General features: G+C 34.8%; 1 protein-coding gene across 6 annotated transcripts in view; it reads right to left on the minus strand.

Moving 5' to 3' along the window:
* DNAJC13 (DnaJ heat shock protein family (Hsp40) member C13) overlaps positions 1-25,283 on the minus strand; it is a 122,980-nt gene that overhangs the window by 45,408 nt on the left and 52,289 nt on the right. For all 6 annotated transcript variants that reach the window (XM_089911138.1, XM_089911140.1, XM_022582504.3 and 3 more), the window contains 15 exons: positions 23,311-23,393; positions 21,743-21,896; positions 19,007-19,110; positions 18,762-18,921; positions 17,430-17,492; positions 16,215-16,316; positions 14,648-14,752; positions 12,792-12,994; positions 11,613-11,697; positions 8,811-8,965; positions 7,742-7,787; positions 5,680-5,834; positions 4,098-4,299; positions 1,907-2,022; positions 1,230-1,308 (listed from right to left, as the gene is read on the minus strand). In XM_089911138.1, coding sequence (XP_089767264.1) covers positions 1,230-1,308; positions 1,907-2,022; positions 4,098-4,299; positions 5,680-5,834; positions 7,742-7,787; positions 8,811-8,965; positions 11,613-11,697; positions 12,792-12,994; positions 14,648-14,752; positions 16,215-16,316; positions 17,430-17,492; positions 18,762-18,921; positions 19,007-19,110; positions 21,743-21,896; positions 23,311-23,393 — 1,812 coding nt within the window. The remainder of the gene's footprint in view (positions 1-1,229; positions 1,309-1,906; positions 2,023-4,097; positions 4,300-5,679; positions 5,835-7,741; positions 7,788-8,810; positions 8,966-11,612; positions 11,698-12,791; positions 12,995-14,647; positions 14,753-16,214; positions 16,317-17,429; positions 17,493-18,761; positions 18,922-19,006; positions 19,111-21,742; positions 21,897-23,310; positions 23,394-25,283) is intronic.

The raw sequence follows: 25,283 nt of genomic DNA on the forward strand, positions 1-25,283 counted from the left end.
TTTCCAAATACTTATTCAATGATCTCAGTACCATTTACTGAAAATTTTTCTTCAGTAGCTTATACCATATATGTCATATTAAACTCATACACACCAGAGATAGTTTCTAAGTTGTTATAAAAATAGTTATGATAAGAACTGTTTTTTGAGCACTATGGCAGGCACTGTGCTAAATGCTTTACATACATTATCTCACTTAATCCTCAAAACAGCCTTGTGAGGTGTGTACCCTTATTAACCTCATCTTAAAGATGTTAGCTTGCCTAAAGTCACAAAGCCCATTGCTGACAGAGCTAAGACGCACACCCAGGTCTGACTCTATCTGTGCTCTTAAACTACTATACTATAATGTTCCTTATCTATATGTTGATCCTTGTGCCAGTATAATACTATTTTACTATTGCAGTTTTATAGAGTATTTTAATATCTGGTAGTTTAAGTCTAGCAACTTAATTCTAATTTCAAAATTTCTTCCTATATTGATTGTTTTCTTTCCCAGATGAATCTGAATTGCTTTAGATTTCTCAAAAAACGTCCCAGGCTTTTGATTAAAAATGTCTTAAACATATAAAAGTGACATTTTTTCAATGCTGTCTTCCTATTCAGGAATACTGCCTGTCTCTAATAAAAAACACTAGCCCTGAATCAGTGGAAATTACTCCAAGTTTCTAGCAACAAACTATGAGTACTGTTTTTATTGGTCCTTGTCTGATTTTATCTTTAATGAATCTCCATTGGCACTGTAGTAGGAAGCTGGAAAAGACAAGATCAGGGAATGCTGGCAGCAGATGACTTTAAGTCTGAAGCAAATTTTCTACTTTTTCATTAAGAGTGATATGAAGTTGGATGTCATTAGAAAAAAATAAATTACCCAAAGCAATCTGGGTGGCAATGGCATCACCTACAAATGAATTCAGTTCACCCATATCCTAATTTTCAGTTATTCATGTGACTGCCCATTAGAGTTAATTCTCAAACCGACATGGGTAAGGAAAGAGAATAAAACCCAAAAGTTACTAGTCACAGGGTAGTCCTTTTGATAAAATGAGAGAAGATCATTTATGCTTAAAACTTGGGCACGTGGGTCAGAGGTTAATTAAACATATACTGGACATATATTATGAGGCAGACACTGGTGCATAAGATGAGCGTATCTTTCCTCTGCCTGAAATAGTAATAAAGCAAAAGCAAGTCAACCCCAAAGCCCTAATTCCAAAGGCAGTACATACCCTCCCTTCTGGATTCTTATCAGGGTGGTACTTCTGTGCAAGTCTGAAGTAAGCTTTTCTAATCTTGCTCTCATCATGTCTACAAAATAGGAAAACTGTTTCATGAATTAAGTAAGGTGCAAGAAAATACTTACACAATCATCTAAAATCATCTAAAAGTGCTTAAGGTGCAAGAAAGTACTTACACAATCATCTAAAATGATATTTTAAGAACCTTACTTTTACTGTGTATGATCATATAGTAGATATCAAATTAAACCCAGTAAGATTTAAGTAAGATGATTCCTATGTGTTATCTTTACACATAAAAGATAAAACCTAAACATTCCCTATGCAAGGTTACCATATTCACTTCAAATTACAAAACTATATTTGGGTTTTGAAGAACTAAGTATTTTAAACTAACTTTTCAAATTGTCACTTCAAGCTATACTTCTAAGTTATTTTAACTATCAGCCTTGTCAAAAATGAACAAATTCAGTCTATACTTAAAATGTCTTTTAAACTTTTTCTCTAACGTATCTATTCTACTATAAAACTTCACTGATGATAAATTAAATCTGCATTCTTTCCTATACGTTTGTCATTTACTACCCTAGACACACTGTTGTCAAATCTCTTCCTCATGTATAACACAAACTGCAAGAAGGAGGAAGATGATACTGAAAATGACTCACGGTCCCTGTCCTTGAGGGAGATTAAGCACTTCATAAGCATCATCTATTGACATTGTAGGTGGCTTCTTTTCTACTTCCTTCTTCCAGGCATCAAGGGTATCTTTTAGAAGCTTAACCTTAAAGACAGAGAATTAAAATTTATATCTATTAAAGTAAAACTATTTCAGAATAAAATTTTTAAATTACAGAATTTTTGTGCTGTATTTATTTCAACTGACATTTCTAGGCTAACCAATTAACAGCTTTCTAAAATACAAATAACCAAAATCACCTTCTAGCACTGTTAAATGGTCAGATAGCAAGGTATTTGTTATGGGGCTATATTTTTTAAAAAGTAATATTTTATTATTTATTTATTAATTTTAATTTTTTTTCTTTTAATTTATTTTTGGCCGTGTTGGGTCTTAGTTGCTGCACACAGGATCTTCGTTGAGGCATGCGGGATCCTTTGCTGCAGCACGCAGGCTTCTCTCTAGTTGTGGTGTGCGGGTTTCTCGCTTCTCTAGTTGTGACAGGCGGCTCCAGAGCACATGGGCTCTGTAGTTGTGGTGTGCGGGTTCCAGAGCACGTGAGCTCTACTTGAGGCGCAAGAGCTCAGTACTTGTGGCGCCCGGGCTTAGTTGCCCCATGGCATGTGGGATCTTAGTTCCCTGACCAGAGATTGAACTCGCGTCCCCTGCATTGTAAGGCAGATTCTTTTACCGCTGGACCACCAGGGAAGTCCCTAAAGTGATATTTTAATTCTCTGCCACTTTTTGTCTCTACTTTTTTTTTTTTTTTTTTTTTTTTTCAGTACACGGGCCTCTCACTGTTGTGGCCTCTCCCGTTGTGGAGCACAGGCTCCGGACGCGCAGGCTCAGCAGCCATGGCTCACGGGCCCAGCCGCTCCGCGGCATGTGGGATCTTCCCGGACCGGGGCACAAACCCGTGTCCCCTCCATCGGCAGATGGACTCTCAACCACTGCGCCACCAGGGAAGCCCTGTCTCTACTTTTAATTGTTAAAGAAACGTTCAGAAAGTACGGAAAACTTTGGAATTAGCATTCACTGTAGTAAGAGAGGAAGCAGTATATGATGGCATGCTTCTCAAGGTGATCTAACATAATTACTGGTATACTGGTATTCAAACAAACATAAGGGATAGTGAACACAAGGGAGTCTGGGTAGGGGTGAGAAGAAGAGGGCTAATATTTGCTGCATGCCTATGTGCCAAGAAGGTATGTGCTTTACAGACTGCAGATTTAATTCTTGTATAAAATTTCAGTAATACATGAAAACATTGAGGTTCTGAGAGACAGCTGCATACTTCCCAGTTAATAAGTGATGGAGCTGGATTCAAACCTAGGTCTGACTAAAAAGCCCACACTTTTTCTACTATCTCATGTTGAATCCGGAACAAGCAGCAGTGTCTATCTGCCTTCATTTGGTCATTGCACTGTAAAGAGGCAGTGCCTGGTGGTACAAATGGCAATTGTTCTTAAGTCTTCTGATGGTAAGGGTAATGGTAAAACCTCTGCTATAGTAACAGACCAACAGGGGCACCCAGGCCTACTTTATTCCAGGCTCACTAGGTATCCAGGGGCTCAAGTTGGACGGGTCCTAAGGGCACTGCGACAGCAGATACTACTATACAAATGTGCAAGTCACACTTACTGCCTCCAGTGTGTGCCAGGAATATGCTGTGTTTTTTTATGTGAATTCTCACTTAATCTTACCAACCACCACATGAAACAGTTGCTATTGGTAGTACTAGTACTATTACCATAACTGAGGCTTAGAGAAGTCAAGCGGTACACTGAATGTACATACAGAGCCATTAATGGCCAAACTGAAACTCAACCCCAGACTGCCTAACTCCAGCATCTGTGAGCTTAATGAATCTCCTATAAAGATGAGCTCCCACCAAGCTATTATAGTATGTAATTGTATTATATACATGAAATTGAGTTTGTTTTGTTTTTGTCACAAAAGATCAAGATTGTAAAGTCCTTTTATGCTCCCTGAAAAAACTGTCTTTCAGTTTGTGATTTACCCAAATGTACTGAACTACACTCAGAATTACACAGTGCTTAAGTAAGGAGGAATATTTAAGAAAGCTATTATCCTTCTTATCACAGAAAGAAGAAATACCCAGAAGTGATTAGAGGGTTTTTTTATGGTTTAAGGCGGCAAAAATTAATCTGCTGACTTACCGGGTCTTTAATTGGCCAATCTGGAAACCGGAGTGTATCACAAAGTTGTTTGAGGTAATAAATATTACAAAATAGTTCATTTTCTAGCTGTGGGTAGTTGATAACTGGGATAGGACAATATTGATAAAGTGCTCTCGTGTTACTCTGAAGACGAGGTGTGAAATCAGCAAGATGGGCAGCAATCTTCTCTATCATAAGGCGCCTACAATTAGAAAAGTCTCCAAGCATTATGAAGGCATTATTTTATTCTATTTTAAAGAAAAGGTTAAGACAGGTAATCATTCAAGGTAATTAAATGGATTTTCTTCAGAATAACTTAGTTATTGGCCTAAAATGAGAGCTTGTAAGAATGTTACTCAGAGTATTCTAAACTTACTATGTAAAAACACTCCATGGATATAAACTTATTTGTAATATGATCTATAAAGAAGACCATAGAGAAAAAGGCTGACAATATCAGCCCTTCTTATTGAAAATTCAGTCATTAGAAAGTCAAATGGTATGGAATCTGCATGCATGAGGGCACAGCCACAGAATCAAGTTAGCTATCACCCCAAAGAAGCTCACTGCCTGGTCTTTATTTTAGTTAACGTAGCACAACCTGGGATCCGGCCCTCAGCTAAGGAGAAAATTGATTTGCTCAGTATACAGAGAGCTACATCTTTTAGATGAGAGACTCATACTAACTAATCTCTGGAGAAAAATATTATACAGAATAACTGTAATAAACGTATTCATGTTCCTATACATTTGTTCCCAATGAAAAATATGAATATTTTCAATATGAAATTTCAATTTTCAAATTGAAAATTTTCAATTTTCCACATGAATATTCATACAGAATATATTCAAATTGATGGCTAGCATATGCCAAGCCTGTAGGTCAACCTATCAGAGAAGCCAAATGATGACGAGCAGGTGGCATTGTGAGTATGAGTCAGCCAAAGAAGAGTGAGTAACTGACTCAGAAGATCAACTGCCATCCAGCTAAGAAGACCAAGGGGTTCTCCAGAGAGCCAGACTTGACACTGGAGCCATTAACTGCCGAGTCTTTCCTGGACAGTGCCTGCCTGGACACTGACATCTGCTTCTGGGCCTCTCCTTTTTCTTGGTGGAAACAGGCTTTTCCTATGGCATTCTCCTGCTAACCTCCAGATTATGGTCAATATATGCTGGCTAGGGAGCCCTCATTCTAAAATGATTGTGGGTATCTCTAGACTGATCCATTCCATGTGGGCATAGTTTTTAATTAGTGGGGTACAGTTCTATTTCCAAATACCCAGAAGGAGTGTCCTGATTTTATTCCTATATATCTCTTACATAGATATTAATTCATTGTCTAAAAGCACCAGTGGTAATAGGCTCCACCCTTATATAAAGCTCTATTAAGGTAACAGTAATTTTGTCAAATCATCTTAAAACAGAAAAAAGCCCTTGTCAACAGCAGTCACCTGATTTGGCACCAATGACTACTGTAGCTTTAGATTATGTAACTAGTGAAAGGAAATCTTTTCACAGAAGTCAAACCAGATGGGAAGAGGCAAAGATTCTGTGTATAAAATACAATCAGCTGGCTATTTACCTCATTTCACTGCTCCAGATTGCTTCTGGAGTATCAAATTCTCCTAAAAAAATCTCAGCAAACTTTTCAGGCTCGTAATTTTCTAAGTAACAAACCATTGCTTCTGGTAGAATGTGCCCAAGTATACTTCTCTGAAAAATATCTTGTCCTTTCGTCTTTAAAAAAAAAAAAAAACAAAATGTAATCAGAAACACTAAAGTTATCTTTCAGTTTTCTAATAAATGAATTGGGGTTAGAGAACATTTTAAGAAAGGAGAATAACTGGAACATACTGCTTTTATGCTTTTGAAATTTAGATGGAAAAATGGCAAAATGAGAAGTGCAAGGTGTCTGGAATAAACTGGCTTGGCATGAACTCCAAGGTGGAACTACCCGCTCTAACCCTGCAGTAGCCTCCTCATCGGTCAGGTGTTGCCAACATTATTTAGCACAATTAGCCTTTGACCATGTATAACAGTAATGAACAACACAAGGAAGGCTCTGCAAAGATTTACATCAATTATTCTGTGTTACATTGTTGGCTGTAGTTCCCACCTGCACCTGCTTCTGTTTTCAAAAATAAGTCCAGAAAAATTGAGATCTTAAAGAGCCTATCCTCATGAAATGTGGCTAGAATTTAGATGGAGTATTTCTATACAAAGTAATTATAATTAAGTGTACTCAGAACTCCATATTCTCTGACTGGCCAAATGAAGTCAGGGTAATGTTCATATTTATCATGCTAAAATTTTAAACTCATTTCTTTACCTGATGGAAAAAATTCCTAAAGACTATGAATACTTTTCTTATTTCCTTCTAGGCAAACTGAGGATGTTTTATTCTTCTAGGATCTGACAGAGAGACAGGGGGGAAAAAACCCAGACATGGTTTTACCACTTAGTGCAAAGACAAATTAGATGATGAATATTTTCAGGCTTTTTACTAATAAAAGCCATAAACTGACTATCTGTTATACTTTGGGGTGAAGAATTGCTTCTTCTTTAGAATACTATTATTTCATAATTCCTACATCTAGAGTTCTGCTATAAACAAATATTGTTTGGCTGTAATTCAAAATATTGTTAGGGAAAATGATGTATATAGTTTCTCATAAAATTTGAAGAAAAAGATTACATATGCATAACTTCACAGAAAAAAAGGAAAAAAAAAGAATGATTAAAAGTGCCTAATGTTACATTAAGGTGGTAACAATAGGGGCAAATTTTTTAAAAACTTTATATTCTCATTTTCTGTTTGCATTAAGCTATGGAAATCATGCTTCCATGGGTATCGCTTTAGTATTATTAGACTGTAGACAGATTACTTTCTAGGGCTTTACTGGCTTCTCTATAAAACATGCAGTTTTGGTCTTGTGTCTGTTGTCAGACTGGTGTGACATTCCTTGGTTAGTCTCTTAAACAGTGGTCTAGTTTTGGTTTATTCTGCTCTCAATAAAATATGAAAATCAATGTTCCATGAAAAGCCTAACAAAATTTCAAACACAATTCAGTTATGTGTTTACAATAAATATCTCTGTAAAATGCAGGTATAAAGCTACATTTTGTCAGAGCTACCTGGATAAGTCTTATCTTTTTTTTGGATTCCTACTTTTCCTCCCCAGTAAAATGGCAATAATACTTGAGAGCACCTGAAAAATTAAGTAGCTTCAAAAAAGAAACTTAGCACTTCTAACATGTTGGGATATGAACAAAAAGAAGGTGGAAGTCTTACTGAATCTGAGCTGACTATATGAGACTCAGGTATATACTGAATTATTTATGAACATTACTAATGTAAATTTTATACTAAGGGAACAAATTATATTCATAGCAATGTCAGGTTATAATTCATATCTACAATTTAATTATTAATTCTAATAGGCAACATTTATTTTCATTTTAAAAATATTAGCTTAGACTTTCTATGTGCAAGGTACCACAAGGAATGCAAAAAATAAAACAATACCTGCCCTCAAGTGCTTATAAGGAAAGGAAGGAAGGAAAATTCACAGCTAAGTAAACTTTAGTGCCAAGACAGCTTCCCCAGTATTAAGTCACGTATTCAGAGGATTAATTTGCCTTACCTCCTCTGACTTGAAAGCCTGTTTGGTATGTGTGTACTTCAAAAATCTAGGAAAAAGAAAATTACTTATCAGGTATAGGAACTGATTTAGATTTAGTAACCTTAGTTTTCTAAGACCAGATTTTTTTTAAGTATAGTTGATTTATAATGTTGTGCCAGTCTCTGCTGTACAGCAAAGTGACTCATACACATATAGACATTCTTTTTTTAATATTCTTTTCCATTATGTTTTATCAAAGGATATTGAATACAGTGCCCTGTGCTATACAGTAGGACCTTGTTGTTTAAGACCACATCTTTTATATGTAAATAAGAGCCACAAAAGGCAACTTGTAAATCCATATTCCCAAACAGTTTAATTTCTAATTAAGGCAAGAACTTAAATGAATTAGAAAAAAATTTAAATTATGGTCATATTACAGTTATGTAATAATATTAAAAAATTACTCAATTTTAAGAAAAAAGCAAAATGTAAAACTGTATATAATATGAATATAGTTAAATCTGTATGATTAAAATGCTAGATGATACAATTCTTATGTTAGATGTGGTAAAATGGTGTAATTCTGAATAATTTTTCCCCTATTCTTTTTTTTTAATTTATTTATTTTTGGCCGCGTTGGGTCTTGGTTGCTGTGCGCGGGCTTTCTCTAGCTGTGGTGAGCAGGGGCTACTCTTTGTTGCTGTGAGCAGGCTTCTCATTGCAGTGGCTTCTCTTGTTGCAGAGCATGGGCTCTAGGCACACGGCTTCAGTAGTTGTGGCACGTGTGCTCTACAGCGCAAGCTCAGCAGTTGTGGTGCACGGGCTTAGTTGCGCTGTGGCATGTGGGATCTTCCCGGACCAGGGCTCGAACCCGTGTCCCCTGCATTGGCAGGCGGATTCTTAACCACTGCGCCACCAGGGAAGTCCTCCCCTATTCTTCTAACTTTCAAATTTTCAGACATATATAAACAGCTCTTATAATGAAAAATTTAATAAATACAATGATATGCTCACAAAAAACTAATTTAATAAATCTGTCCGTGTACAATTCAAGTAATTTCAAATAGATTATCACTAGAGCTCTTACCGAGCAACAGGAAGCACATTGGAACCTGTATACATCATGATAAAGAAAAATACTCCACTAAGATAAAGTCGAGGTAACTGTGGGTTATCTTGCATAATACGATATAACAAAACTGCAACCTTCTCAACAAGGATAGGGTCAAAGGTCAGCAATAGCTAAAAAAAAACGAAATAAAATGTCTGGTTATTGGGCTGTAAAAAACTTGCAACATCACCATTCATCTTAGGTTTATGCATTTCATGTGCTGGGGTTACAGTTTCTCATAAGTAGTGTAACAAAATAAAAATCAGACTCCGTATGCTTGTCTACCAGGTTCTAAACAGATTTGAAAAATATTTTATAGCATTTAATGCAGAGATAGTAAAATATTAATAAAGAATTGATCAAAACTTATTCATAAAAAGTGCAAACATGCCTGAAGCTGCTTTGTCATGATTATAGATAAAATTATTTCCTGTGCAGGAATCTTCCTGAATGGATTTCTCTGTTAATGACAAAAGAAGAAAAAAAAAAGTAGCTACCCTTTGGGTTAGTTTCAGGTCAGTTGATTTGAAAGGAAGCATCCTCTGAAGACTATCTGAGAACTCAAAAGAGCTGAGCAAAGAACAGCTTTCAGTGAAACAGCACTAAAAAACAGATCTACAAGTGCAAGTACAAGGCAAGAGGGTAACCAAATACCAGTAGTGCCACTACCAGAAAGTACCAAGATATGTGGTTTACAGAAATCTGAGCTAGCAATACTGAAGGAACTATCTGGGATCACTGGAATGAATCTGAGCTAATAAAAAAAAGCATACAGTATTGCTATGACTAAACACCTGATAAGATAAAACTTATTAAATTTCTTTAATAAAAGTGGCATTTCAATTTCCTATAAACACTTACTTCTGAAGAATTCCCAATTTGGAGTCAAATGCTACCAGTAAAAAATTACAATAACAAGAATAAGTACTAGCTCAGATTAGGGGTCAAAGTTCTAGATTCAGTGTATGGGACTGAATAGCCATATGTCTTTTAAGTAAGTAATTTAAATTTCTCTGTTTTTGGTGTCTTACCTATTCAACAAGGTATTTAGATTATACATAGTAAAACAGTACTATGATATACTTTACAAAAGAAAAACTGAGATATAATAACACAGGATTTTCCCTAGTGTTAATGGTGTTTGTGTTTAAGATTCGACATCACTCTAACAAAAATACGGGAATTAACAGGCAACAACCTAGAATATTTGAAATTGTGACTATATCAGAAAACCTAGGACATTCATTCACTGTATCTTAGACGACTCCAAAAATTCTGAAGCTGTATCAGATGGTAAAACTGGTGATTGCTCTTACAGTCAAATGATGTACAGTAATCCGTACCAAGCAATGTAGATAGATAATGTTCCTAAAAACCACTACAACTGCCTAACTGTGCTTAGCAAGAATAAGGCCTCCCAGAATATAGAAAATTAAGTGAAAACAAAAACAGCTTCTAAGAAATGTTTTTTTGAGCTCAGTACAAAAAAATATGGGAGGCATATACTGTTAAAAGCAGCTAGGTTTATCAATAAATTTCTTCAATCTTCCTACTTGTTCAGTTACTATTAAAAATTTTTGTTAATTAAAACAGATCTTCCCCCCAAAGTTTCATGTTACACTGACCACATCTCTTAAAATCTGTTTTTCAGTCAATCCTCCCTGGCCTGAAATTCAACCTTGCTTCTTTCCTTTCAGTTTCATAAGTCTTGGGAAAATGTTTGGGAGAGGCAGATTTTCTAGGCATGGTCCTTTCTCTACAGGAGAGAGGCCGGGATAGAGAACAAATCCCTCTCCCTGTACCACTTCACATATGCAGCTGCAAACACACATAGGCCAGGGTGGTAGTGGCTTTCAATTAAGCTCTGAAAAGAAATGCCCACAACAGAAAAGCGCACAAATGTTGAAATGCTGGTATGCTTAAATAACAGAAGTTGGGGAAAATTCTTTTAAAAGTTGATAAGGTACTGTCATATTCAGAAGCCTTTTTCATTACCAGTGACTTTCACTATTGGTGAATGTAAAAATATACTGAGTAACTCTCCTCTCCCTTTTCACACCAATGTACAACTGAGAGATACAAATGGCACAAGTTACTGACATATTTTAAAGCCACACCATGTGTGGTTAATATAAAAAAATTAGATTTGACAGAATAATCTATAGACAGGAGAGAAACAGTGACCTGACATCTCTGCGACCTGACTTAGGGCTCATCTGGAGTTTAAGTAGCTTAATTCCCAAAGAGCAGAATAACAATAAGAAAGAAAGAAAAGATACTTAGTATATCCTACATAATTTCAACTCAATGCTTTGGATTAGTTGTTATCCATGATAACATATAACTGAGAAGACTCAAATACTCTGAGGCAAGCTGACAAGACTGCTGTAACTATTTCTTAAGATATAACCCACCATGCCCACATCTGTGGGATGCTGGTGTGCTTCCCAGTACCCCTAACAACACCAACATGCACCACAAACTGTCACCTTTCAGTTATTACAATGTTGTGATTTTAAGAATAGATAATAAATAAAACCTTATGAGAATAATTCTGGAGCATGGAAGCTTCCCATGTCTAGGCTCTTGGATACACAACCTTCCACAGTATATTCAGAATATCAACTCAATTAGGAGTAAGTGAGGTAAGTATAATTCAGGCCTTTTGAAAATGGAACATACTACAATAAGACAAAGACTGGGGCTCACAATAAACTTAAATAAGGGAAAATGATTCTTAAAATATTGTTCCTAGTTTATAACATAAAAGTAACTTACCTGAATAATATGGGGAAGGCAAGCATTGTCTGACAGCAGCCTTTTCACTCTAGGTAAAGGTCGAATGATGGCATTATCTTGATCCCTAGAAAAACATTTTTTTATGGTCAACATTTAATATATTTATTAAAATTTGTATGTTCAGAGCATATGACATTCTACTAGGCATGAAGCATGTTACCTTACATTTTTGTTAATGAAGACTAAGCTCTCATACAGCTGGGAACATGATTAGGTATTTTGGTTTAAATCTATTTGGCTGCTTAATATGACTTCATTTCCTTCCAAAAGATTTCCTTGAAAAACAGTACCCTAGAACAGCCAGAGACTCTTATTTATTATTTAAACTTGGTGTTTTCCAACACACTGTCAGTGGATATTCCCCCCAAAGGGCATATCAAACTTTTTCAATAAATGTAAACCTTAATTTAACTACTCTCAGTATTTTCCAAGTGTAGCCTCAATTTTAGTGCTACATTACTTCTAAATACTAATTGTATGTTTTTAAGCCTGATCTGAATTTTAAAGAGAACTGGAACTATAAAAGCCTCAAATGCTATAAAATTAACAATTACTCATTAAATTCCATCACAAAGTATCTTTACTATAGTAATAAAACAAGATGATATATATGCAAATTTTGATTGAAAAGTTTGAAAGATTGAAAAATTCCATGCAAGGGTTATAATTATGACTATCACTGGATAACAAAGTCTCACCTTCACTAGTCAAGCGGGGCAAGATGTGGGCCTAGACTCATGTTCTTAAACCAGGAGAGGCTAACCTGACAGATCAGGAGCAGTCACTAGGCACTCACCCCTGGTCTATGAACCACAGAGTGTTCACTTCAAAACTTTCATACCTGATTCAATGAATATGACAATTGTTACTGTTGCCAGAGAGCTGCTAGTAAGCCTCAATTTTGTAACATTATTTGAAGTTTCCCAGAGAAAGTTGCTTTTTAGCTTACTTTATCAATAAAATTTGCAAATTATTTCTTTATATCTTGCTTCAAAAAGCTCCAAAATCCAAAGCAGCATTCCCCCAAAGCCACAAATAGAAAACCTTTGCTCTAAGTCACTAGAACAATCCCATGCCTTAGCAAGCACCCATACAAATGGGGAGAACAAGATGTTTTAGAGTCCTTGTTAACCACGGAAATGTTCAATTACATTTTACCTGCTTGGAAAATATCCACACATTGTGATCAACATGTTCAATATAAGGGTAGCAAGGTCAGTTTCATTTAGTACAGCCTGTCCACTGGCTAACAGACACCACTTAAGCTGGGGTATTGCCTGAAGTGGTCGCCATCCATCCATGCCTTGAGCCCAGCATCTGGTTTTTGCATTTAACATTCCTTTGGTCCACAATTCTTGCATCTAAATGAATGGAAGGCATCATTATTACAAGCAGACCAAACAAAATGAAAAGGTTTGCTAATGTTTTCTATTTTACAGAAAATATAAACTGAACTATGAAATACACATACAAATTCACTATTAGAAAGCAAAAGACTTCTGTTGACAGGCCTTCAGGAACTCAAATTTGGCTGCTAATATCAGAGAATAACCATTTAGTTGGCCAAACTGCAGAGCATAAGGAACACTGGAAAGAATAAACACCATAGGCAGAGTATAAAGCAACCAAATTATATATAAGTGGAAGGCTGGTCTTCTATAAAACTATCTTTGACTAAATTCCGACTGAGCCTGGGAAGCCAAGAATTGGAAGCCAAGTTGGCAGGACCAAACATCACCAGATGTTAATTAAGATGGAAGTTGCCCTTGGAGTGTATAGGCAATTTTCAATGAATTTAAGACTGTATATTAAAACTTACCTGTTCATACCATAAAGAAGCATTATAGCTTAACATAATTATTATACAAAAGTCATTAAAAACCTGAGTGCTACTTCCATAACTTTTATTTTTAATTTTTAAAATTATTTTTAATTGAAGTATAGTTGTTTATAATGTGTTAATTTCTGCTATACTGCAAAGTGATTCAGTTATACATATATACATTCTTTTTATATTCTTTTCCATTATGGTTTATCCCAGAACATTGAATATAGTTTCCTGTGCTATACAGTAGGACCTTGTTTATCCATTCTACATATACTAGTTTGCATCTGATAATGCCAAACTCCCACTCCAACCCTCCCCTCATTCCCCCTCCCCCTTGGCAATTACAAGTCTGTTTTCTATGCCCGTGAATCTGTTTCTGTTTCATAAATAAGTTCATTTATATCATATTTTAGATTCCACATATAAGTGATATCATACGGTATCTTTCTCTTTCTGACTTACTTCACTTAGTATGAACTTCACTTAGTATGATAATCTCTAGTTGCATCCATGTTGCTGCAAATGACATTATTTTGTTCTTTTTTATGGCTGAGTAATATTCCATTGTATATATGTACCACATCTACTTTATCCATTCAACTGTCGGTGGACATTTAGGTTGTTTCCATGTCTTGGCTATTGTGAATAGTGCTGCTATAAACATAGGGGTGCACATATCTATTTGAATTATAGTTTTGTCCAGATATATGCCCAGGAGTGGGATTGCTGGATCATACGGCAACTCTGTTTTTAGTTTTTTGAGGAACCTCCACACTGTTTTCCACAGTGGCTGTACCAGCTTACATTCCCACCAACAGTGCAGGAGTGTTCCCTTTTCTCCACACCCTCTCTAGCAAATGTTATTTGTAGACTTTTTAATGATGGCCGTTCTGACTGGTATGAAGTGGTATCTCATTGCAGTTTTGATTTGTATTTCTCTAATAATTAGCAGTGTCATAACAATAGCTTTTAACCAGTAAGATTTGAAGACATGATTTTGTGTGTATGTGTGTCTAGAAATACAAGTCATCTCATCCTTTATGTGGAAATAGAATGGCAGAGTCCTTGGAGCTGATGACAGTAAATCAAATCATAGATTTAAAATATTCCACATCTCTATATGTGCTATCAGGAGGATATAAAAAATGACTAAGACTTCCATGAAAAGTTTCTCCCAAACACATACCTCATGAAATCCATATGGGCCACTCCTTTCTTTGTCTGCATTGCCAAAGTACCATTCCTTTTCACTCTCTCTTTTCATATCTGGAGCAGCTTCGATTACATTGCTCTAAGTTTTAAAAATATTTAGTTATTTTTCAAGGCAGAAATCTAAGGAGGCAGATGTCATAAAAAGTTGTACAGTACTAATTTCTTGAGTTTATATTTCTTTAGAAATCCATCTAAAATTTTAAGTGACCCAATTTTAAGAGTTAAGGATTAGATGCCTATACTAATAGTCCAAAAATGCTACTTCCTTGTTATGCATTTGAAGTAAACAGTTTCCTAAATTCACTTGGCAATCTAAGCTAAACTCAAAGGCATCTATATTCCAGATGGTCATTAATAAATTCTCAGGACACTAAAATTTTCGTAGCAAAGAATACTGCAAATAGCTATATAATCAAACATATACCATTAACCAAAACCACAATGCTCAAAAATACTAAAGTTCTTTTGAAAGAAAAAAACTCACTCCAACTAAAAGTTTCAATAAATACCTGAGATCAAAGAGTTAAAATGCTAACAGGAAAGTTTTTAGTGGTTTTAAACACTTACTTTCAATTTACTACCCTCATGACAGATAATTCCTATAATTTCATATATCGATGTTTATAAGAATCTAGGATAGAATTTTTATGTACTTAGTATATTTTATTAAAACATGATTTTAAATACCCTCATTACCATCAGCTTTCAGTTAGATTCATATAGACAGCTATAGGAAAGTGGTTAAGAGCACAGACTTCCGAGTTCTAACTCTGGCTCTGTCCTTTATTAGGTGACCCTGGACAACAAACTTAGTCTCTCTGTTCCTCACTTTCCTCATCTGTAAAATGGGAGGGCTGTTGTGGGGTTTAAAGAGTTAATATATTATGTGGACCAGAACAGTACCTGGTACACTATAATACGATGCAAGCATTATGATTACTATTATTTGTACCTGATAATAGAAAACGCCATGTCCTAATATTCAGATAGCACTGCTGTACACAATTCTGCCAAAACATGACACATCTCCTCAAACAAGGAGATTAAACAAAAATTTAACATTAACACCAATGAGCCAAGTATAGATCCCTTCTATAAGTTAGGTATCAGAAGAGGCCTTTAGGTAGAGACCTGCAGCTCTGTCCTCTTACTGGCTGGTTTCAATAAGGCCTCCAGATTCCTCAAGGCAAAGTATACTCTCAGTGGATGTCAATGCTGAATGTTCTAGTTACATAACTGATGGATTCAGTTTAAATCCTAAAGGACATACTGCCTCAAAATAAGCCACATTAGAGATGCAGTTACTTTAAAAGACAAAAGAGACATCAGAAAAATAAAACTGGATCATCATTGTCCATTTTGGTTATTTCACTTTTTGTGTGTGTGACTTAATCTCCCAGGCATTAGTACTATCATAGTTATTAGAGAAGGAGATTCACGGCCAGACACCCTGACATATTTTCAGATTTGTATGATTCTTTTGATCCTAAATTTGTACTCAAAGAATGTTAAACTTATAAAATCTAGATAAGCATACATACTTGCAGTGGTACTGTAGCTCGGTTTACATGGAGATGTGCAAGGGTAAGCAAGTCCACAAGGATTCTAATTCCATTTGAATCCATGAGGTCCTTAACATTTTTCTGAAAGACAGAAACATGTTTACATAATTTAAAATCTTTCTCTCCAATAGATATTACTACCTAAAAGGCTCTCAAAGAAGAGAATATTTGGAATCTCTTTGGAAAAACTGGCACATAACTGGTATTACTCAGTATTTTCAGGATTTTGTGTTCAAGGAAATATAAATTTAGATAAAAATTAAAAAGGCAAAACTATACTACAGAGAGATCATATAAATAATTTTTACTTGGGCTTCCCTGGTGGTGCAGTGGTTAAGAATCTGCCTGCCAATGCAGGGGATACAGGTTCAAGCCCTGGTCTGGGAAGATCCCACATGCTGCGGAGCAACTAAGCTCATGCGCCACAACTACTGAGTCTGCGCTCTAGAGCCCATGAGCCACAGCTACTGAGCCCACGTGCCACAACTACTGAAGCCTGCACGCCTATAGCCCATGCTCCCCAACAAGGGAAGCCACCACAATGAGAAGCCCACACACTGTAACGAAGAGTAGCCCCTGCTTGCCACAAATAGAGAAAGCCCATGCGCAGCAATGAAGACCCAATGCAGCCGAAAATTAATTAATTAATTAATTTAATTAATTAAAAAAGAATAAAAAGAATTTTTACTTAAATATATTCTGAGCAAAACAAAATAAAATAAACAAATTAAAGCCTGGCGGGAATAACACCCAGGATAAACTCTCTGGCTCTACAATTATCCTGCATTTTTCCAATGTCTTTTTGTTAATAAATATTCTGTACTCAGAAATAGAATCCAGTACATTAAAAAACTTTTTAAAGTTCCAGTTTGTTTTTGTAAGCAAGATAAAAACTGGTAATTTCTTAGAAGTTTGTAAGAGATTATAATTCAAATTAAATTTTCCTAGGGCTTACTCATTTTATTTCATTTAAAAACATCTGCATTATTTACTAAAAGTGAGAATAAAATTAAGCAAGTCAGTGTTGGTTTCAAAAATGAATATTTGGCAAAAACTTTTCCCTTCAAGAGTTGAGAGCAAAAGGAGAAGATAAGAACCATGTCTTGATAATTAAGTCAAACTGTAATCATTTACTTTGTTACATACATATGACTTAACTTGGAAATAATAGCATATTTATGCAAAATACTGTACCTTATTAAGGATCAATTTGTTAAGGAAGAGGATCAACCTATCTCGTTCAAGTTTATCTGTGCACTATTGAAATAAATGAGAATTTAGTCAGAAGTAAATAGAAACAGAAATTAAGACATTACCATCACTGGACAAAATCAACCAACAGCCAAAAAGAAATAAAGTCATCTTGTAAACAAAGAAAATCAGAGAAAACTGTCAATTATTGCAATTCCTCAATGTCTTACATTCTCTGCAATTTGATAAACCTTATTTAATTTCCCTAGAAAGGCAGATATTTTAAGTCACAAACAGATTAATACATAGCTTTAAGAATGTACATAAAAATTGAAGTAAATGAAAGAATTGGCCCAAATGATACTCCCAAGTTAAAAATTCTAAAGAATTGGTAAGTGATGTTTCACATAAATCACATCATCATGAACAAAAGAAGGAAAAAATGTAACTGCCTAAAATACACATGCTATGCCACAAGTACTCAGTTCACTGGAGTAAGAGTGAATTAGAATTCAATAGAGAAATCTCGTGTAACAGCAAAAAATAAGGGTTTTCATCTGGTTACTTCCTGGGTGTGTTTTGTAAACTTATTCAGAACCAGTTTTCTAATCCACAAAGCATGACTGACAGTTAAGGCAATTATAGCAAGCACTGATGACCATTTTAAAAATTGGTGAAATGATTCTGTCAGTTCACTGAAATTTAAATTGTTAAATGTAAGAGGAATGTAAATACAAATGAAAGAATAAAGTGTATACAGGTAAGGAACACTCAAATTTGAGCTGCATAATGGATGAATTGATCTGTTTGTTCTTCTCCCACCTTGCTGAAATGTTCAATGACAAACTTTATTAAATTAAAAAAAAAAACAACCCCCCCCCCACCAAAAAACTGTGCTAACTCAAGGTTCCCCTTCTTTATCATTGTAGTCCTAAAAAGTTCTATTTTCACTTTGAAGTTTAGTGTGCTAGCATCATTTAAGATTTTTCCAAAATGTCCATTGCAAAAGAACATTCAACTCTAAAAGTCACTATTTCTTTTACACACCTGTCCAGCTCATCCATACTTAAATTAAAGATTGGCAAATAGGTCACTAAAGATGTTCAAAAGCAGCAACTGAAAAAAATAAACCAACATGGACAAACGCTAACCCATTAGTCATTTTCCTGTTCATATAACTTTTATTTAAAGAAGTATAATGTAAATTACAGAAAAACTCATGTAGAAAGTTATGGCAGCAATGTGATCAAACAGAACTTAAATTTAGCTTTGAAAATTTAACATATACTCCAATGACACTATCAAGTAGCAGTTATTTTTTAATGATATCCTTACCCTCTCTAACATTCCAATGATATATCTTGTATCTGTAAAAGGTCCTATTTCTTCATGACATCTGCCATAAACAATAGCAAGGGCTTGTAAACATAAACACTTCATGTTTACTTTTGGGGTGAGCAGGAAACGATGATAAAGCTCATTGAAAAATTCATACCTAGATTAAAAAAAAAGTTCACAATAGAATTAGCCATGAAACCAACAGTGAAAACAAACATAACAAGATATGAAGAGTAGCTTACGATCTCTTAATTGATCCACTGTCTTCACTCTCATCTTCCTCCAATAGTAATCTCAGGTAATAATCTCCTATTTTGATTTCCTCTGCCAAGCACTCATATTTAACCTTTATTAATAAAAGCAAATTACATTATTTTAGTTTACAATACTTTTATTGGCAATTTTCACATAATCACTTCTTAAATCCTTTCTGTTCAGAGTGTTTTTCTTTTCTTGATGAGACAGCCTTTAACAAAAAAGTTTGTCATTTCTTAAAATATCTGGTAATTCATTAGTTAAATGTCAAGAGTCAGAATTACACACTAATTTTATGAATGTAAAACTTGCTGATAAAAACTGTCACAAGACTATATGGTGTCCATGAAGACTTAAGGGAAGAAAACACTAAAAACACCATTAAAGGATAACGTGCTTCCTTCCCTTCTCAGCTGGCTACAATCTAGCAAGAAGTAAATGATCCCACACTACACACAGTTTGCCAAACTCACACAAGGCACTTCAGGTCTTCCCTGATCTCCCAACACATCAACTACGTTTTATGGTACATTTTTATACATTATGCACTCTCTGTATGTACAATTACTCCAGGTTACACACTGGAAGTGATATGTGAGGGAGTAGCCCCTGATTGGGAACTGGGGTTTGTCTCAAGCAAAGATTTGCAAGCAGCTGTAAAAAGGAATTTCTTGACTAGATTATCAAAACTCTTTCCAAAGCCTAAAACGGCTGTTTTCTAAAAATATAAACTATACAAAATCAAATATATATGTATATCCATTTCATTTTTTTCCTATAAATTCTGAGTTTTAATTTGTTCAACTCCATTTATTAAGAATATAAGGTATGTGCCGTGCACTGTTCTAGTCATCAGGGATATAGCATTAAGCAAACGTAAAAAGTTCTATCCTTACAGACGTAGCAGATAAAAAAGTAAAATACATATGGTAGTTGGATGACAGTAAGTGCTATGGAGTAAAATAAAGCGGGGAGGGGGGGAAGAGAGAGAGAGAGAAAGAGAGAGAGTGTAAGTGTGTGTGTATGAAGAGGGCTATTTTTTATACAGGGTGGCCAGATGTGTGTGTGTGTGTGAGAAAAGGGCTATATTTTTAAACAGGGTGGCCAGGTGTGTGTGTGTGTGTGTGTGTGTGTGTGTGTGAGAGAGAGAGAGAGAGAGAGAGAGAGAGAGAGAGATTGAGAGAGAGAGAGAGAGAGAGGAGGGCTATATTTTTAAACAGGGTGGCCAGGGAAGGCCCACTCAGATGACAACCTTCGGGAAAAGAACTGAAGAAAATGAGGCTCTCTGTAGAAAAGAGTATTTTAGGCAGAAGGAACGTCAAGTAGAAAGACCTTGAATTAAGAACATGAATTTGGTGTTTTCAGGGAAGCCAGTGTGGCTACAGGCAATGGTGAGAATATTAGGAGATGAGATCAAAGAAACAATGGTTGGATTTAGGGGCTACAGATCTTGCCTTGTAAGTTATTTTAAAGACCCAGGCTTTTTACTAAGTGAGTTGGGAAGCAATAAGAGCACCAGGGAGGGCTTGGAGCAGAGAAGCAACAAGATCTACTTACATTATAACAAGATCACACTGCTACTATGTTGATAACAGATTACAGAAAGGCAATGGTGGAAGCAGGGAAACTGCTACAATCCCATAGAGAGAAGAGGGCTGGGTTCTGGGTAAATTTTCAAGGTGCACTGAATAGGACTTGCTGACAAACCGAATTTGGGGCATAAGAAAAAAAGATGATGTCAAAGGTTTTGACTAGAAAATAAGGAATAGCCATTATCTAAGATCAGAAAGACTGAAAGTGAAGTAGGTTTGAGGGAAGAACCAGAGCAGAGTTTTACAGCGAAGTTCTAGAAGCTTATTAGATATCCAATTTATAAGGTAAAAGTATGAAGTCTAGGAAAGAAAGTCTAAGCAGGAGATAAAAATCTTGAAGCCATCAGCAAATAAAAAACATTTAAGCCATGAGAATGGATGAGATAACTGAGGCAATAAATATAAATGAAAAGAAGCCCAAGAACTGGTCCTTCAGGGTCAACCAGCATTTAGCAGTTGGGGCAATAAGGAAAAATGAGCAAAGGAGGAGGAATGGACAGTGAAGGAGAAAATCCCAGAGAATACAGACTCCCAAAACCAAAGTAAAGAAAGTTTTCACAAAGAGGTGGGAATGAGCAAAAACAAATCATTAACATGTTTAAGAAATGCAGTTGGGTTAAACAGCAAAGCCGGCAGGGTCACAAACATGCTCAAATTTACACCTGTAATAAAAATTTACACACACACACAAGATTATCTACCACCAACATGTTTCTTGTTCTTACTTTGTCATTCTTCACATCAGTATTTTAATTAAGCAGCAAAAAAAAGGCTACATTCAGAATCAAATTACCACGAAAAGTCTATTAAACAAGCTAAAAGAAATAAGAACAGGCTATGTTTCAATAAAGAATTTAAAGGGGAAAAAAAAGCAAGGAACAGATCTAGAATGCATAGGATCAAATTTATTGACTCCTACATGATTTTCACATACAAAGCTGAGGTACTAAACAAAATTAATTTTTCATTTGTCTCAGGCAAAGTGAAAGTTTTCTAATATTTCCTTCATAAAATTATGAGTGAAAGGTAAAGATATATGTCAAACAACTACAAATTAAAAAAAAAAGAAAAACTCCAAAACTAATACATGCTTCAAAAAAAAACTACTATACTACGAAAATTAAAATTTACCTCAAATTCATGGTGGTTCCAGGAGATCACATTAGCACTACCAAGCTCTCTATCAATATTAAATGCTCTCATTTCAGATTCAAGACTATCTCTCAATTCTTCTCGTGTTTTGAAATTCCAAATTAAGTTTGACCTGGCATGGTCCTGACCAAACCTAGATACACATGTAATCAGAAAATAGTGGGAAGCAATAAACAGTTTTAAAAATCTATAAATCTCCCCTACTACAACTTATAATAAGTAACAAAACAGTGGAATTAATTAACTTTAGCAAGCATAGAAAGAAAATAAAATCTACTGTGTAAAGTAAGTATAGTAAAAGGTTAATGGTAGAATTTTAGTCACAGGTATATAGGTGCTCATTGTAAAATTCTTTCACCTTTTCTGTATGTTTAAAAGTTTTCATTATAAAATGGGGGAAAAAATGAAGCCAAACTATAAGACAAATCTGTGTGGATTTTAAAACAAGGAACTGATATTTCAATTTTAATATTTATTACTAATATAAGTTCTAGTCAGAAAAGAATTACAAACAGATATCAAATTACATATTGGGGATAAGAATTTCTGGATAATTGAGTATGAAATGTGTGGGATGAGCAACATTCTAGATTAGAACCTTACAAACTACCCAAGAAAAAATACTGCTAAACTGTCAAGCTCTGATTGATATTTTCAAAATACCTTCCTTTTATTCATGAAATTATTTAACTATCATAATAAATTTGAATTCAAGTCTAAACTGGGGTGGGTGGGCTTTATACCCATTCACTTTCAAACTGCAATCCTTCTAAAAAGTCTGATGCCAGAATTCCAAGGGAATTCTAGGGAGGACAACACAACTGAGGGATTCCAGAGGAAGAAAACCAAGGCATATTCTTAAGGCTGTATTATATATATACTACACTTTTAAAGTACTGTGGGAAGTTCCCAAAGCATATATTTTCCCTTATTAACCAAGGTATAATCAATAGGTCAGCTTCCAGACTGAGTATTGTGAGTTATCTCAAAAAAGTTTTTGCAAACTGCCCAGAATGTTCCAAAGTCCTTCTATGTGTGTATGACTGTGGGGGGGGGGGGCGGGTGTTGAGGTGGAGGGTGCTGGGGAGGTGGTGGGAGCAGTAGATGGGGAGGAAGGGTTACCATATTAGAAAGGCTGGAAAAGTATATCAGGTCAGCTAACTTGGATACCCATTTCCCACAAGTCTCCTTATGGTTTCATCATCCAACTCTTTAAAGACTCTATTTCCAACAAGGCTGAAAGAAGTTATAATACAGTTGTTTCTAAGTCATGATAAAGTGTTTTAAAGTAACCATCTCTAAGCCTTTAATAAAATGCTAAAAGTACCTTTGGCTCATCAGACTACCAACACTCTATAAAAGGTCTTAATTTTATGAAAGCATCACTAATCATACCAATCTTAACAGTTATAATTCTTGACCCTGAGAGCATAAAAATACCTGTAGCATAAAGCACTAGATTCAGGCAAAAACAAAAAAACAACTGTCCAAAAATTAAATTTGGCAATACCAAATTTAATTAATTGGAAGAGAGGCCTAAAGTTTACCTATAATAGAAGAGATCCCAGTTTGCTTCTATTTTTATTCTCTGTCTTCTCTTTCGAAGAACTACTGGCTTTTGACTTATATTCTGGAAAAGAAAAAAACTTCATAGTGCTCAATCTGGAGCTACCAAACAAGCTCAGTCAGAATATCATCACTTTGTAAGTGATGAGAAACATTTCCTTCATCAAATTTTGGCAGAGACAAAATTAATGAAACAAAATCTATAAAATATGAATACAGAATATTAGGTTATATCACAATATAATACTTTGCCAGCATATATTTCTATAGTGTAGCTGAAATATTTTCCATGTAGCCTAAAGTTATTGTTTTAAATCCAAATTTTGTTAAAGTTTACAGTGATGACTAATAAAATTTGTAACAGTCAAAAAGAGGTGACTTATTTTAAACATTTACATGCAGTTAATACAAAAATCATGGCAAAACAATAAACACAAAAGATTATAGGTTATTAAATTGCTACCAAAGCCAAGAGGAGCAAGTATAAATTGAAATAGCTAATGCACAAGAAATAAGTATCTACAGACACATGTGAAGTGAGACTTTAATTTACTAGACAAAGAATATCAAAGACAACTCCACATGCAGGCAGTTTAATGCATTTCACACATGTAGCAGGGACTTAAACTCACCATATTGTTTCTGTCCTGAATTTAATTGTAAAAAAGGAAAAAAAATTTTAAATGAAATAAAAATAAGAGAGTGAGCCTACATCTGCTATGCTATCTCTATTATACAAATTCCACAAGGATGTCACCAGTATAAATCATCTTTAAGACAGAAAAAGGCCCACCTGCTTCTCTGAATTCTATGACTCAAATTTTAGGCAGTCATAAACCCATTTGAGAATTCAAAGAAAGCTATGGTCCTATTCCAGAGAAAGACACATACATAAGGTTTACAAATGGAGGGGAAGATTTCAAAGATTTCTTGGAAGTCTATATACGGACTGGAGGTTAAGAATCTTTGCTCCGAGTAAAATGTGTAGATATTTCAGTCATGAAAATTCTAATCCTCAATGTGACAGAAGCAAAAAGTAGAAAGTATTTATAGATTAAAACATGAAAGTCTGTAACTTCATTAAGGAAGTGGCAAATCATATAAAATAAAGCAAGAAAACAGACTAGATATCACAGAAAGAAAAAAGGTAAAGTAAATTTTAAAAAGTAAATGCTGTTTGAAATGTAAAACATATTGATTAATTAAGGAAATATTCCCTACAAATTTTAATTCTGTACACTATCATGAAAACTAATGTTAGGTGACTTGAACAAAGTATATAAATAATTCATATTTTTGGTTTTAATGACAAACCCTTCCTTAAAACCTCTAATCAAGTACTACTTTCTTCAATTTCCTCTGCCTTCAAGACAAAAAGCTGGGAGTCTAGAGTTATGAAAATGTAAACACTATACAGAAAAAGGACAACCAGCTCTCCATAAACTAAGCTGACTGATTTAGAAACTTAGGTTAAAAGTTCTAACTGGCTAAACAAATCCATAAACTGAAAATAACATAATTAAAAAAAAGCAATTTTATACATTAGCCAAAGGTTATTATTAATCCAACAAAGAACATTAGCTACAAATGGAACTGATTCCCTAAACATTCTGATTATATAAGAAATGCAGTTCATTTTAAGACTAAACAGTTAATCTAGACAATGGTTAATTTTCAGACTTTAGCTAAAGCACAGGTTCATTAATTAGATATTTTGGTGTTAATATTTCTACGAATAAAATAGTCACAAAGATTATTCACTGTTTCATAAAGAAATTAATGTTGAAAACAGTATCCTGGCAGAAATAATTGCTCAGCACTTTAGATAACACCTCGTGTAAATGAAACCAACAGACCAATAAAACATTATTGATATTAAAAATACATTCTTTTCCCTCTGAATTTTTTATCTTTAAATAACAGGTGCTATCCACATTTCTAGCTAAAATAGCTT

Source organism: Delphinapterus leucas, chromosome 4 (assembly GCF_059928025.1).
Source record: "Delphinapterus leucas isolate spDelLeu-1000000601 "Yukka" chromosome 4, BTC_Dleu_Yukka2, whole genome shotgun sequence".
NCBI lineage: Eukaryota > Metazoa > Chordata > Mammalia > Artiodactyla > Monodontidae > Delphinapterus > Delphinapterus leucas.